At 53.3% G+C, this 13,787-nt stretch overlaps 1 protein-coding gene across 1 annotated transcript in view; it reads left to right on the top strand.

Annotated features, from left to right (window-relative positions):
* Nucleotides 1-9,369: 9,369 nt before the first annotated feature.
* rabggtb (Rab geranylgeranyltransferase subunit beta) overlaps nucleotides 9,370-13,787 on the top strand; it is a 35,627-nt gene continuing 31,209 nt past the window's right edge. The window contains exon 1 of the mRNA XM_041208548.1: nucleotides 9,370-9,463. Coding sequence (XP_041064482.1) covers nucleotides 9,461-9,463 — 3 coding nt within the window. The 5' untranslated portion in view covers nucleotides 9,370-9,460. The remainder of the gene's footprint in view (nucleotides 9,464-13,787) is intronic.

Here is a 13,787-nt window from a genome sequence, read left to right as displayed (position 1 = left end):
ATTCCTTCCTCTTGCATATTGCTGAAAAAAGACACGTTGTCGAAGCTTTGCATCTTGCACTCATCAAGACAACTCAAGAATACCAAATGGAAAGGGAACAACAATTCATACTTCATGAAAAGAGAGCACTTTGTGCTATCTATCTTTGCCGATATTCCATGCGCCTTGGTATTCCCCTCAGATATTAACTCCTGGTTCACACATCTCTGCCAAATTTGTTTAAAAAACAAAAACAGAAACAGGAATACCTGGAAAAACTCAGCAGGTCTGGCAGCATCGGCGGAGAAGAGCACAGATGAAGTTTCGAGTCCTCATGACCCTTCAACAGAACTAAGTAAAAATTGGTGTTTAAAATCTCCCCAGAAGGTTTGAGGACCAGAAGGCACTGATTTAAGGCAAAAGAACTGGAAGTAATCTGAGGAAAAGCTTTTTTACGCAGCAAGTGGTTAGGATCTGGCATGCACTGCCTAAGGGTATGGTGCAGGCAAGTTCAATCAAGAAGCAAAACCTTAAATTCAGAGCCAGGCGATTCTAGGTGATGTCAGAAAGGATTCTTCACACAAAAGATAGTAGAAATCTGGAAATCTCTGCACCCCACCCCCCCACCCCCAAAAAAAGCTCTGAATGCTGGGGGGGGTCAGTTGAAATTTGAAAACTGAGGTTGATAGATTGATGAAACAAAAACAAAAATTCAGCAGGCCTGACAGCATCTGTGGAGAGAAAGACAGAGTTAACGTTTCGAGTCCATATGACTCTTCTTCAGAACTCCTCGGTTCTGAGTTTTTCCAGCAATTTTTGTTTTTCTTTCAGATTTCCAGCATCTGCAGTATTTTGCTTTTTATTTTTGGTAGATTTCTGTTGGGTAAGTGTATTAGGGATACGGAGCAGATGGGTAAGTGGAATTGAGGTGCAGATCAACCATGATCCAGATGAATGATGGAGCAGACTCGAGGGGCTGAATGACCTCCTCCTGCTCGCGGTACAATATGGGAACAGATAAAGAAGGATTTTTGGCCCAATTTAACTGACGTATTTCGATTTTAGCATAAATTTCCCTCCGTATCACTGCATCTACTGTCTCTCCAATGATTCCAGATCTTTTAACCCATCAGAAACTATTAAATATGTTGACCACTTCTGCAGCATGGTAACATTATTCTCAACTTTCCCGTTTACAAACCTGTTTGAATCCGAGTCTCACTGCGTACCGCTGAGTCAGTTTAATTTTGAAGAAGGGTTTTGCATTTCAATACCTCTGCCAATCCCCTCAGGGACTTCCTTTTCAAACCTTCCTTTGTAACTCAACTTAAATATGAAACTAGGATTCGCTGGTTGGAATGCTGGTTTACTACACTCTTCCACGTGTTGGGTTTATATGGAATTTCATGATACGGGGCTATTATCGGACATTGCCATAAATCTTGCAGAGCACTTGCGTGTGCCATATGTCATTATCCGTGTGCATCCTGTTGTTACAGCTGCAACCCTCCGACATCATGGTTTAGCTCCCAGCATTTATGGTGCCTGTCTTTAAAGTTTTATCACATCCGATCTTTATTGCGTGAACAACACTCTGGAGTCTGTTTCAGGAATAGACATTCCTTTCCACCACACGGTCCTGCTACGTTGAAAGCCTGGCTGCTGCCTCAGTGCATTTTCTCCCTGAAAACCTATCTCCTTGGCCAAGAATTTTCTCACCTGCCCCAACATCTCCCACATAGCTCAGTGTCTATTTTTCTTAAGAAATCAGAAATAGGAGCAGCAGTAGGCCACTTGGCCCTTCGACCCTGCTTTACGTTCAATAATATCATGGGCAATATGATTGTGGCCTTGACTCCGCCCTCCAGTCAACCTCATAACCCTTGACTCCTTTATCGATCAACAATCTGTCTAATTCACCCTTGAATGTATTCAATGATCTCTTCTGCACTCTGCACAATAGAATTCCAAAGACTAATGATCCTCTGATATAAGGAATTCCCCCTCATCTCCATCTTAAATGGGAGACCCTTTATTCTGAAACTGTACTGGGCAGTACTGAGGGAGTGCTGCACTGTCAGAGGGTCAGTACTGAGGGAGTGCTGCACTGTCAGAGGGTCAGTACTGAGGGAGTGCTGCACTGTCAGAGGGTCAGTACTGAGGGAGTGCTGCACTGTCGGAGGGTCAGTATTGAGGGAGTGCTGCACTGTCAGAGGGTCAGTACTGAGGGAGTGCTGCACTGTCAGAGGATCAGTCCTGGGGGATTGCTGCACTGTCAGAGGGTCAGTCCTGAAGGAGTGCTGCACTGTCGGAGGGTCAGTCCTGAAGGAGCGCTGCACTGTCGGAGGATCAGTCCTGAAGGAGTGCTGCATTGTCGAAGGGTCAGTCCTGAAGGAGTGCTGCACTGTTGGAGGATCAGTCCTGAAGGAGTGCTGCATTGACAGAGGATCAGTACTGAGGGAGTGCTGCACTGTCAGAGGGTCAGTACTGAGGGAGTGCTGCACTGTCAGAGGATCAGTACTGAGGGAGTGCTGCACTGTCGGAGGGTCAGTCCTGAAGGAGCGCTGCACTGTCGGAGGATCAGTCCTGAAGGAGTGCTGCATTGTCGAAGGGTCAGTCCTGAAGGAGTGCTGCACTGTTGGAGGATCAGTCCTGAAGGAGTGCTGCATTGACAGAGGATCAGTACTGAGGGAGTGCTGCACTGTCAGAGGATCAGTACTGAGGGAGTGCTGCACTGTCGGAGGGTCAGTCCTGAAGGAGTGCTGCACTGTCGGAGGATCAGTACTGAGGGAGTGCTGCACTGTCGGAGGGTCAGTCCTGAGGGAGTGCTGCACTGTCGGAGGGTCAGTCCTGAGGGAGTGCTGCACTGTCAGAGCGTCAGTCCTGAAGGAGTGCTGCACTGTCAGAGGGTCAGTACTGAGGGAGTGCTGCACTGTCAGAGGGTCAGTCCTGAAGGAGTGCTGCACTGTCAGAGGGTCAGTCCTGAGGGAGTGCTGCACTGTCGGAGGGTCAGTCCTGAAGGAGTGCTGCACTGTCAGAGGGTCAGTCCTGAAGGAGTGCTGCACTGTCAGAGGGTCAGTCCTGAAGGAGTGCTGCACTGTCAGAGGGTCAGTACTGAGGGAGTGCTGCACTGTCAGAGGGTCAGTCCTGAAGGAGTGCTGCACTGTCAGTGGGTCAGTACTATGGGAGTGCTGCATTGTCAGAGGGTCAGTACTGAGGGAGTGCTGCACTGTCAGAGGGTCAGTCCTGAAGGAGTGCTGCACTGTCAGAGGGTCAGTCCTGAAGGAGTGCTGCACTGTCAGAGGGTCAGTACTGAGGGAGTGCTGCACTGTCAGAGGGTCAGTACTGAGAGAGTGCTGCACTGTCAGAGGGTCAGTCCTGAAGGAGTGCTGCACTGTCAGAGGGTCAGTCCTGAAGGAGTGCTGCACTGTCAGAGGGTCAGTCCTGAAGGAGTGCTGCACTGTCAGAGGGTCAGTACTGAGGGAGCGCTGCACTGTCAGAGGGTCAGTACTGAGGGAGTGCTGCACTGTCAGAGGGTCAGTACTGAGGGAGTGCTGCGCTGTCAGGGGGTCAGTCCTGAGGGAGTGCTGCACTGTCAGGGGGTCAGTCCTGAGGGAGTGCTGCACTGTCGGAGGGTCAGTACTGAGGGAGTGCTGCACTGTCTTATTTCTTCTCTTGTTTGTTTTTTCACTTTGTCCTCTGAGCTTCAGTTATCAAGAAAGATGGACGAAATTAGGACTATTTTCCTTGGGGTAGAGAAGGCTGAGGGGAGATTTGATAAAGGTATTCAAAAAAGTGAGGGCCCTGGGCAGAGTAGATAGGGAGAAACTGTTCCCACTCTTGAAAGGATGAAGAAGAGAGGGCACAGCTTTAAAGTAATTGATAACAGAAACAAAAGCAACATGAAAACTGTTTATATGCAGCGACTGGTTAAAGGCTGGAATGCGCTGCCTGAGAGTGTGGTGGAGGCAGCTTCGACTGAAGCTTTCCAAAGGGAATTAGGCTGCTATCCTGAAAAGGAAGAATAGGCAGGGGTGTTAGGGAACCCCTAGATAGAAACAGAGGAAAACTCACCTTTTCAAAAGTAAATGTCAGGCCCTGGGAAGTTGGGAAGTACGGTTCCCGAGGGGGTCTCAGTGGTTCCCGCGTGTGTGCCAGCCTGGACTGGCTGCCCTCGCGCAGACCCTTCTCTTATTACGATCTTTACAGGGCTCTGCGCAGGTGTTGGCCAGAGGATAGCCACGCACGTGCAGCTGGGGCTTCAGGCCAGTGGACATCCCCGCGCACGGACACAGTTTGCTCTTTCTGGGATTTTCACAAAAGGATTGAAAGCCAGTTCTGCACTTGCAGGGCAGAAGGAAGGGAAATGAAAGGGAAACAGCGTGAAAAGAGAGTCAGGCGACCCAGAAGGGAACATCTTTCGGAAGAAGCCGGAGGTGGGAAAGGCACAGAGAGCGAGTCTCAAATAAAAAAGAAAGTCCCGCAGCCAGGGAGTGGGACAGAGAAAGGTCCCAAGATGAGTTAAGTCAAAGAATGCGGACTGGAATCTGGAACAGATCTTGTTTAGTGAAGTTAAAGTAAGGAGCAGAGGAAAAGGCTCCAAATTAGAGAGGGAGAAAGCTGTGGGGAGCAGAATTAAGGCAAAGTGGGCTTGCGAGAAGCCAGAAGATCCAAGGACCAGCCAAGATTGGTGACACCTTGCTATGGGCATGTGAAGCAGTGGTGTTCCGCTGGCACGGCTGAGTATCTGAGAGAGAGAGAGTGTGTGGAAGGCGAAACTTGAATGCACACGGCGATCCAGGAGAGAAGAACATCGGGAGGAGAGATCGAAACCCTGGAGGTGGATCCTTGTTGAAGACCAAGAGAAAGTGTCATTTGGGAGAAGATCCCAAGGCATGTTCTTTGAGAGTGGAGATTGGAAACCCCCGTGTGAAAGACAGTTTCCGTGAGACCAGTTGGCTCACAGTGTGAAGAGAGTCTGGGGGGGGAGTTGATGAGAGATCCATAGCTGCTGATTTGGGTGTCAGAATGTGGTGTTGCCTAATGGTTTACATGGATTGTGTACTTACTGTGAACATTAGAGTATAAGATACATTTTTTAACTAGTGTTATCCTTATGAATTGGTATATCTCTGTAAAGGTGTGGTTGTGGGTGAAGGAGTATTGTAATATAGTTCACCTTTTTCTTGTTCAATAAATGTTTTCTTCTTCTTAGGCTGTTCCTCACGGTCAAGAATGACTTGCTTCCACATGAAAAATAAGTTTCCATGTGGCTGAAGAGTCCAATTCACGGCCTACAGTCTCTGTCACAGGTGGGGCAGAGGGTGGTAGAGGGGGAATGGGTGGGTGGGGTGCCCGAGTTGCCAGACGCTCCTTCCACTGTCGACACTCAGCTTCAGCCAGCCCTTGGCGATGAAACTCGAGGTGTTCAGCTCCTTCCCAGGTGCTTTCCCTCCACTTCAGGCTGTCTTGGGCCAGGGCTTCCCAGATGTCGGTGGGAATGTTGCACTCTTTCCAGGAGGCTTTGAGGGTGTCCTTGAAACGTTTCCTCTGCCCTCCCTGGGGCTCGCTCGCCGAGTTGAACTCCGAGTAGAGCGCTGGTTTCGGGAGCCTCGTGTCAGGCCTGTGGACGAGGTGGCCGCCCAGCGGAGCTGATTGAGTGTGGTCAATGCGTCGATGCTGGGGATGTCGACCTGAGCGAGGACATTGACGTTGGTGCATCTATCCTGCCAATGGATTTGCAGGATCTTGCGGAGGCAGCGCTGGGGTGGGACTTCTCCAGAGATTTGAGTCTCTGAGCCTTACAGGGGGCAAGTACCACCACTGCTCTGTAGGCCGTGAGCTTGGTGCTGGGTTTGGGCTCCTGGTCTTCAAACACTCTCTTCCTCAGGCAGCTGAGGCTGTGCTAGCGGACTGAGGGCAGTGTTGAACCTCGTCGTGGATGTCTGCCCTTGTTGACAGTCGGCCTCCAAGGTGTGGAAAGTGATCGAAGTTGTCCAAGGCCTTGTCGTGGATTTTGATAACTGGAGCTCAGTGCAGGGTGGAGGGGGCAGTGACTTTCCTATTACGGACGTTTAGTGTAAGGCCCGTGCTCTCGTACGCCTCGGTGGAGGTGTTGACGATGGCTTGGAGCTCAGCCTCTGAGTGTGCACAGACACAAGCATCGTCTGCAGCCTGGAGTTCAACGACAGAGGATGGGACGGCCTTGGATCTGGCCTGCAGGCAGCGGAGGTTGAACTGGTTCCCGCTTGTTCTGTAGTTTGTCTCCATTCCAGCGGGGAGCTTGCTGAGGGTGACGTGGAGCATTGCAGCAAGGGAGACTGAGAAGAGCATCGGTGCGATGACACAGCCTTGTTTGACCCCAGTCCGAGCTTGGATTGGGTCTGTGCTGGATCCGTTGGTCAGGATAACAGCTTGCAAGTCATCGTGGAGTAGGCAGAAGATGGCAGCCGAAACAGAGGAGGATGCTCCATAATCCTTCGCGGTTGACAGTGTCGAAGGCTTTTGTGAGATCAAAGAAGGCCATGTACAAGGGCTGATGCTGTTCCCTGCATTTCTCTCACAGTTGCTGTGCGGTGAGGATCATGTCTGTGGTGCCCCTTAGTGGGCGGAATCTGCATTGCGACTCTGGGAGGAGCTCTTCAGCCACAGGGTGAAGGCAATTGAGGAGGATTCTTGCAAAGGCCTTCCCTTGGCCAACAGCAGGGAGATTCCTCCACAGTTACCACAGTCGGACTTGTCACCTTTCTTGAAGATGGTCACAATTACGGCATCTCTGAGAACTCCTGACGTGCTCTCCTCCTTCTGGATAAGGGAGCTGAGGCTATGTATTCGAGCCAGTAGTGTTTCTCTGCTGTGCTTTAGTGCCTCAGTGGGGATTCCATCTACTAATGCCTTGTTGCTGTTCAGCTGTCGAATGGACCTTTGCACCGAATGTGCCGGGTTGGGGTTGTGCTGAGATGGTGGCGGGTAGCAGGCTGCAGGCTGGAGTCAGGGGCACTCACGTATGAAGACTGAGTCTCTGTTAAGATGATCTTCGAAATGCTGCTTCCAGCGGGCACTGACTGCCTCTGACCTTGTTGAACACCTCTCTGTTCTTGACCAGCAGTAGAGTGGGGCCTTGGATGCTTTTATTTTATTCATTTATGGGATGTGGGTGTTGCTGGCCAGAGCAGCATTTATTGCCCATCCCTAATTGCCCTTGTTCAGAGGGCATTTAAGAGTCAACCACATTGCTGTGGGTCTGGAGTCACATGTAGGCCAGACCAGGTAAGGACGGCAGATTTCCTTCCCTAAAGGACGTTAGTGAATCGGCAATGGTTTCTCAGGGTTTTAATTCCAGGGTTTTATTGAATTCAAATTTCACCATCTGCGGTGGTGGGATTTGAACCTGGGCTCCCAGTGCTTTACCCTGGATCTCAGGATTATTAGTCCAGCAACAATACCACTACACCACCTACGGCATGAGCCATAGGTGGTCTTGACTGTGCTAAAGAAACCTTGCATGTCATGGTTGTTGGCTCACTTTTAGATCTCCTGCGCTTTCTCCACCCACCATCTGTTCTTTAGATCACAGGTTTTTTGCTGGACCTCACCCTTCAGTTCGCTGAAGAGTTGCTTCTTGCTCTCAAGTTGGGTTGCTGTTTCAGGTTCAGGAATGCCTTGCACTAATGGCTTATCAGCTCCTGGATCTCCTGGTCATTCTCCTAGAACCAGTCTTGGTGTTTCCTGGTCGAATGACCAAGTGTCTCTTCGCAGGTGTTGATGATGGAGGCCTTGAGGGCAGACTGGATGCTGTGGACATTCTGCGTGTCTGGGTCACCAGGTTGGCAATGAGGCACAGGCTGAATAGGAATCTCTTATCAGGATCCTCCAGTGCCTCAGTGTTGATTTTCCTGCAGCATTGTTTCTGTTGCCCTCGCTGCTTTGGGTTACGTTGATGTTGATGACATAGTGAATTAGGCGGTGGTCCATCCAGCAGTCATCAACTCCTGTCTTGGTGCGAGGGATATGCATGTCCTTGCAGTCCCTCACTCGGAAGGACAATGACATAGTTGAGCAGGTGCCAGTGCTTGGAGCGAGGGTGTTGCCATGAGGCCTTGTACTTGTCTCTCTGACGGAACAAGGCGTTGGCCATGACAAGGCCGTGTACTCGGCATTTTGTCAGGAGCAGGGCACCGTTGCTGTTGGATTTCCCTGCCTCCTCTCTGCCAGTTACATCTCCCCAGAGGTCTGTGTCCTTCCCAATTCTGGCGTTGAAGTCACCAGCGAGGATCAGCTTATCGCCTGTTGGGACTCCAGCCTGGGATTGTTCGAAGCTGGAGCAAAATTCCTCTTTGGACTCATCTGTAGCATCCAGTATTGGGACGAATGCGCTGAGGGCTGGAGCACATTGATTCTGGGCTAGGATGAGCCGAAGTGCCATGAGCCGCTCATTTATCCCACAAAGAGTGTCTTTGAGACGGCCAACTAGTTTATTTTTAATGGCAAAGACAACCCCATGGAGGCAGCAATCTTCTACTGGTTTACCTTTCCAGAAGGTGTAACTACCACTTTGAACTGGCCTTCCCCTGCCTGCCGGTTCTCACTAAGGGCAGCGATGCCATTGGCGAAACATCTGAGCTGTTCTAGTCCGCTGCAGTTGGGGTGGTCCTTGAGGCTCCTTACAATCCAGATCTTGAACTTAATTTTAAGGAGGTGGAAGATGCTTTTGCGTGAGTTCTTTTAATGTGGGCTGGCTGTTGCACACCAGCTACCACGTGGGCTTGACGGAGCAAGGCCTTGGTCCAATGGCAAGGGGGTCTGAGATGGAGACCAGCGCTGATGTGTGGGCCTAGGACATACAGTAAATGTTTTATTCTTTCGTTAAAAGTTCATCAGCAGACTCCTGTGACTGTGTTCAGTAGCCACCATCCACATTTCTAAATAAGGGTTACGGGGAGAAGGTGGAAGAACGTCACAGACCAAATTGCTCATTCGGAGAGTCAGTGCAGGCACAATGGGCAGAATGGCCTCCTTCTGCTCTGTAACAACTCTCTAATCCCGAGATCTACATTCAGTCTGATTCTCACTTGATTTCTTTTGTTATACTCCTCCTTTTTCCATTTTTGGTCCTCCTCAGGTGGTGAAAGGCAGCATATAAATGTAAGTCTTGCTTTTTCACCCCTGACATTTCCCTGGTGTTCACAGGTTTGCATTATTAGATGTGCTGCGACCTGCTCAGGTGAACCAGAGCCGCCCTGCATTGCTCCAGTCCGGCCACTAGGGGCAGTCGGATTCCACGCAGTCGCAGTGCACTGTTCTTTGGGTTGGGTTTTCCAGGCAGTGACAAGGACAGCTCTGCGTGCGGGGTGGTGTCGGGGACCTGAGTGCGGGGCAGGAGACGGCGCAGGCCCGCGGTGGACAGTTGCTGCTGGGGTCCTGAGAGCGGGGCAGTGCCAGAGCCAGAGCCAGAGCCGGGAGTCGGACGGCGGGAGCCGGGATGGTAAGAGAGAGGGGCAGCGGCGGCGGATCACCGTGTTCGGGGGGGAATGTTTTGGAAGGTCGGGTTCGGGATCGGGATCGGGATCGGGGGAGAGGAGAGGGGAGGGTTCGAGAGAAGTAGAGGGAATGGAGGAGGGAGGGCGTGAATGGGGCGAGTTGTGGAGGGGGGTGAGGAGGGGGAGGGGAGGGGGTGAGGAGGGGAGGGGAGGGGGAGGGGAGGGGGAGGGGCCTGGAGGGGGGAAAGGGGAGGGGAGCGGGGTGAAGGGAGGGGGGTGAAGGGGGAAAGGGTTGGAGGGGAGGGGGTGGGTGGAAAGGAGAGGGAAGGGAGAGAGGGGAGGGGGTGAGGGGAAAGGGGAAAGGGGAGGGGGTGAGGGGGGAGGGGAGGGGGTGAGGGGAAAGGGGAGGGGGTGAGGGGAAAGGGGAAAGGGGAGGGGGTGAGGGGAAAGGGGAGGGGGTGAGGGGGGAGGGGAGGGGGTGAGGGGAAAGGGGAAAGGGGAGGGGGTGGAAAGGGGAGGGGAGGGGGGTGAGGGGAAAGGGGAGGGGGTGGAAAGGGGAGGGGAGGGGGTGAGGGGAAAGGGGAAAGGGGAGGGGGTGGAAAGGGGAGGGGAGGGGGTGAGGGGAAAGGGGAAAGGGGAGGGGGTGGAAAGGGGAGGGGAGGGGGTGAGGGGAAAGGGGAGGGGGTGGAAAGGGGAGGGGAGGGGGTGAGGGGAAAGGGGAGGGGAGGGGGTGAGGGGGGAGGGGAGGGGGTGAGGGGAAAGGGGAAAGGGGAGGGGGTGGAAAGGGGAGGGGAGGGGGTGAGGGGAAAGGGGAGGGGGTGGAAAGGGGAGGGGAGGGGGTGAGGGGAAAGGGGAAAGGGGAGGGGGTGGAAAGGGGAGGGGAGGGGGTGAGGGGAAAGGGGAAAGGGGAGGGGGTGGAAAGGGGAGGGGAGGGGGTGAGGGGAAAGGGGAAAGGGGAGGGGGTGGAAAGGGGAGGGGAGGGGGTGAGGGGAAAGGGGAGGGGGTGGAAAGGGGAGGGGAGGGGGTGAGGGGGGAGGGGAGGGGGTGAGGGGAAAGGGGAGGGGGTGGAAAGGGGAGGGGAGGGGGTGAGGGGGGAGGGGAGGGGGTGAGGGGAAAGGGGAGGGGGTGAGGGGAAAGGGGAAAGGGGAGGGGAGGGGGGAGGGGAGGGGGTGAGGGGAAAGGGGAGGGGGTGGAAAGGGGAGGGGGTGAGGGGGGAGGGGAGGGGGTGAGGGGGGAGGGGAGGGGGTGGAAAGGGGAGGGGGTGAGGGGGGAGGGGAGGGGGTGAGGGGGGAGGGGAGGGGGTGAGGGGAAAGGGGAAAGGGGAGGGGGTGGAAAGGGGAGGGGGTGAGGGGGGAGGGGAGGGGGTGAGGGTAAGGGGAAAGGGGAGGGGGTGAGGGGAAAGGGGAAAGGGGAGGGGGTGGAAAGGGGAGGGGAGGGGGTGAGGGGAAAGGGGAAAGGGGAGGGGGTGGAAAGGGGAGGGGAGGGGGTGAGGGGAAAGGGGAAAGGGGAGGGGTGGAAAGGGGAGGGGAGAGGGTGAGGGGAAAGGGGAAAGGGGAGGGGTGGAAAGGGGAGGGGAGGGGGTGAGGGGAAAGGGGAAAGGGGAGGGGGTGGAAAGGGGAGGGGAGGGGGTGAGGGGGGAGGGGAGGGGGTGAGGGGAAAGGGGAGGGGTGGAAAGGGGAGGGGAGGGGGTGAGAGGGGAGGGGAGGGGCTGGGCAGAAAGGGGAGGGGGGGGTGGAAAGGGGAGGGGGTGAGGGGGTGGGTGGGGAGGGGCTGGGCAGAAAGGGGAGGGGAGGGGGTGGGCGCGGGAGGGGAGGGGGTGGGCGGAAAGGGGAGGGGAGGGGGAAAGGGGAGGGGAGGGGGAAAGGGGAGGGGGTGGGCGCGGGAGGGGAGGGGGTGGGCGGAAAGGGGAGGGGGAAGAGGAGGGGGAGGGGCTGGAGGGAAAGGGGAGGGGGCTGGAGGGAAGGGGGAAAGGGGAGGGTGTGGGCGGAAAGGATGGGGGGGAGGGGGAGGGGGTGGTGGGCAGGGGAAAGGGGAGGGGGGAAGAGGAGGGGGCTGGAGGGAAGGGGGAAAGGGGAGGGGGCTGGAGGGAAGGGTTGGAGGGAGGGGAGGTGGGGTGGAGGGAAGGGGGAGGAGGGTTGGGGAGGGAAGGGGGTTGACGACTGATGGAAGGGTGGGGGGTTGTAAGAGGGGTTGGTGACCTCCTCCTGCTCCCCGAAGTCCAGACGCCCACTCTCCAACTCCCACCCCTAACCCCTGCCCCTGCCGAACCCCAGCGATGCTTCTAGTTTGGATGGTGCTGTGTGAGAGAGAAAAGCCATGAGTACAGAAAACAGACTGGCTGCAGCGAGATCCACAGAGTTGCTGAAAACCTCCTAGGGAGGTGATGCTGCTGAGTGTTACAGATTGTCTACACATTCAGATAATTAGGGTAATGCTGGCTTTTTGACCTTTATCCACTTTGACCTTCAAAAGAGGTGTTGGATTATGTGGAGATGGTGTAGATGAGGTCTGGGGCAGGAGGAAAGAAAGTGTGTCTCTTTAAGATTGCAGTGCCCATATGATGGACAGCATCGGCTAAGGGGAAAGGCATTGTTTCACCTCAGTGTTTATTTCACTGCCACTTCTCTTCCAAGAACACCTACCCTGAAGAAGTCCTCCTCTTCTCTCCGACAGGATTTCCCTTTGTTTCTTTCACCCTGTTCACCTTCATTGCTTTCCATTTCTACTTTTTAGCTCTGAAGAAGAGTCATACGGACCTGAAACGTTAACTCTGTTTCTCTCTCCACAGATGCCGCTGGATCTGTTGAGTTTTTCTGTTTTTATTTCATATTTCCAGCATCTGCTTTTATCAAGGCAATGTTTGTGTTGGCTTCACTTTAGCCTTCCCATCCCTGCTCTCACCCCCACCTTGCTGGTTGCTATGCCCTCTAGTTGTGGTGTATTTCTGTAACGCACTTAGGTACCTGACAGACCATAAGACATAGGAGCAGAAATTAGGCCGTTCGGCCCATCGAGTCTGCTCCGCCATTCAATCATGGCTGATAAGTTTCTCAACCCCATTCTCCCGCCTTCTCCCCGTAACCTTTGATCCCCTTACCAATCAAGAACCTGTCTATCTCGGTCTTAAATACACTCAATGACCTGGCCTCCTGTGGCAATGAATTCCATAGATTCACCACCCTCTGGCTAAAGAGGTTTCTCCTCATCTCTGTTCTAAAAGGTCTTCCCTTTAGTCTGAGGCTGTGCTCTCAGGTCCTAGTCTCTCCTACTAGTGGAAACATCTTCCCCACGTCCACTCTATTCAGGCCTTTCAGTATTCTGTAAGTTTCAATCAGATCCCCCCTCATCCTTCTAAATTCCATCGAGTATAGACCCAGAGTCCTCAAACGTTCCTCATATGTTAAGCCTTTCATTCCTAGGATCTTTCTCGTGAATCTCCTCTGGACCCTCTCCAGGGCCAGCACACACTTCCGGAGATATGGGGCCCAAAATTGCTCACAATGTTCTAAATGTGGTCTGACCAGAGCCTTATAAAGCCTCAGCAGCACAGCCCTGCTTTTATATTCCAGTCCTCTCAAAATAAATGCCAACATTGCATTTGCCTTCCTAACCACCGACTCAACCTGCAAGGTAACCTTAAGAGAATCCTGGACCAGGACTCCCAAGTCCCTTTGCACTCCAGATTTCTGAATTCTCTCCCCATTTAGAAAATAGTCTTTGTCTCTATTCTTCCTACCAAAGTGCATGACCTCACACTTCCCCACGTTGTATTCCATCTGCCACTTCTTTGTCCATTCTCCTAACCTGTCCAGATCCTTCTGCAGCCTCCCTGCCTCCTCAATACTACCTGTCCCTCCACCTATCTTTGTATCACCTGCAAACTTAGCCAGGATGCCCTCAGTTCCTTCATCTAGATCATTAATGTATAAAGTGAAAAGTTGTGGGTGCCAACACCGATTCCTGCAGAACTCCACTAGTCACAGTCCTGAGAAGGACCCCCTTCTGCCTCCTGCCAGACTGCCAATCTTCTATCCCTGCTAGTACCTTGCCTCTAACGCCATGAGCTCTTATCTTACTGAGCAGCTTCCTGTGCGGCACCTTGTCAAAGGCCTTCTGGAAGTCCAAGTAGATAACATCCATTGGCTCTCCTTTGTCTAACATACTCATTACCTCCTCAAAGAATTTCTAACAGATTTGTCAGCCATGACCTCCCCTTGATGAAACCATGCTGACTTTGCCTGATTTTATCATGCACTTCCAAGTATTCTGAAATCTCATCCTTAATAATGGACTCTAAAATCTTACCAACGACCGAGGTCAGGCTAATCA

Source organism: Carcharodon carcharias, chromosome 16, assembly GCF_017639515.1.
Source record: "Carcharodon carcharias isolate sCarCar2 chromosome 16, sCarCar2.pri, whole genome shotgun sequence".
Taxonomy (NCBI): domain Eukaryota; kingdom Metazoa; phylum Chordata; class Chondrichthyes; order Lamniformes; family Lamnidae; genus Carcharodon; species Carcharodon carcharias.
The sequence above is the reverse complement of the archived record's forward strand: the minus strand, read 5'-3'. Positions and strand labels throughout refer to the sequence as shown.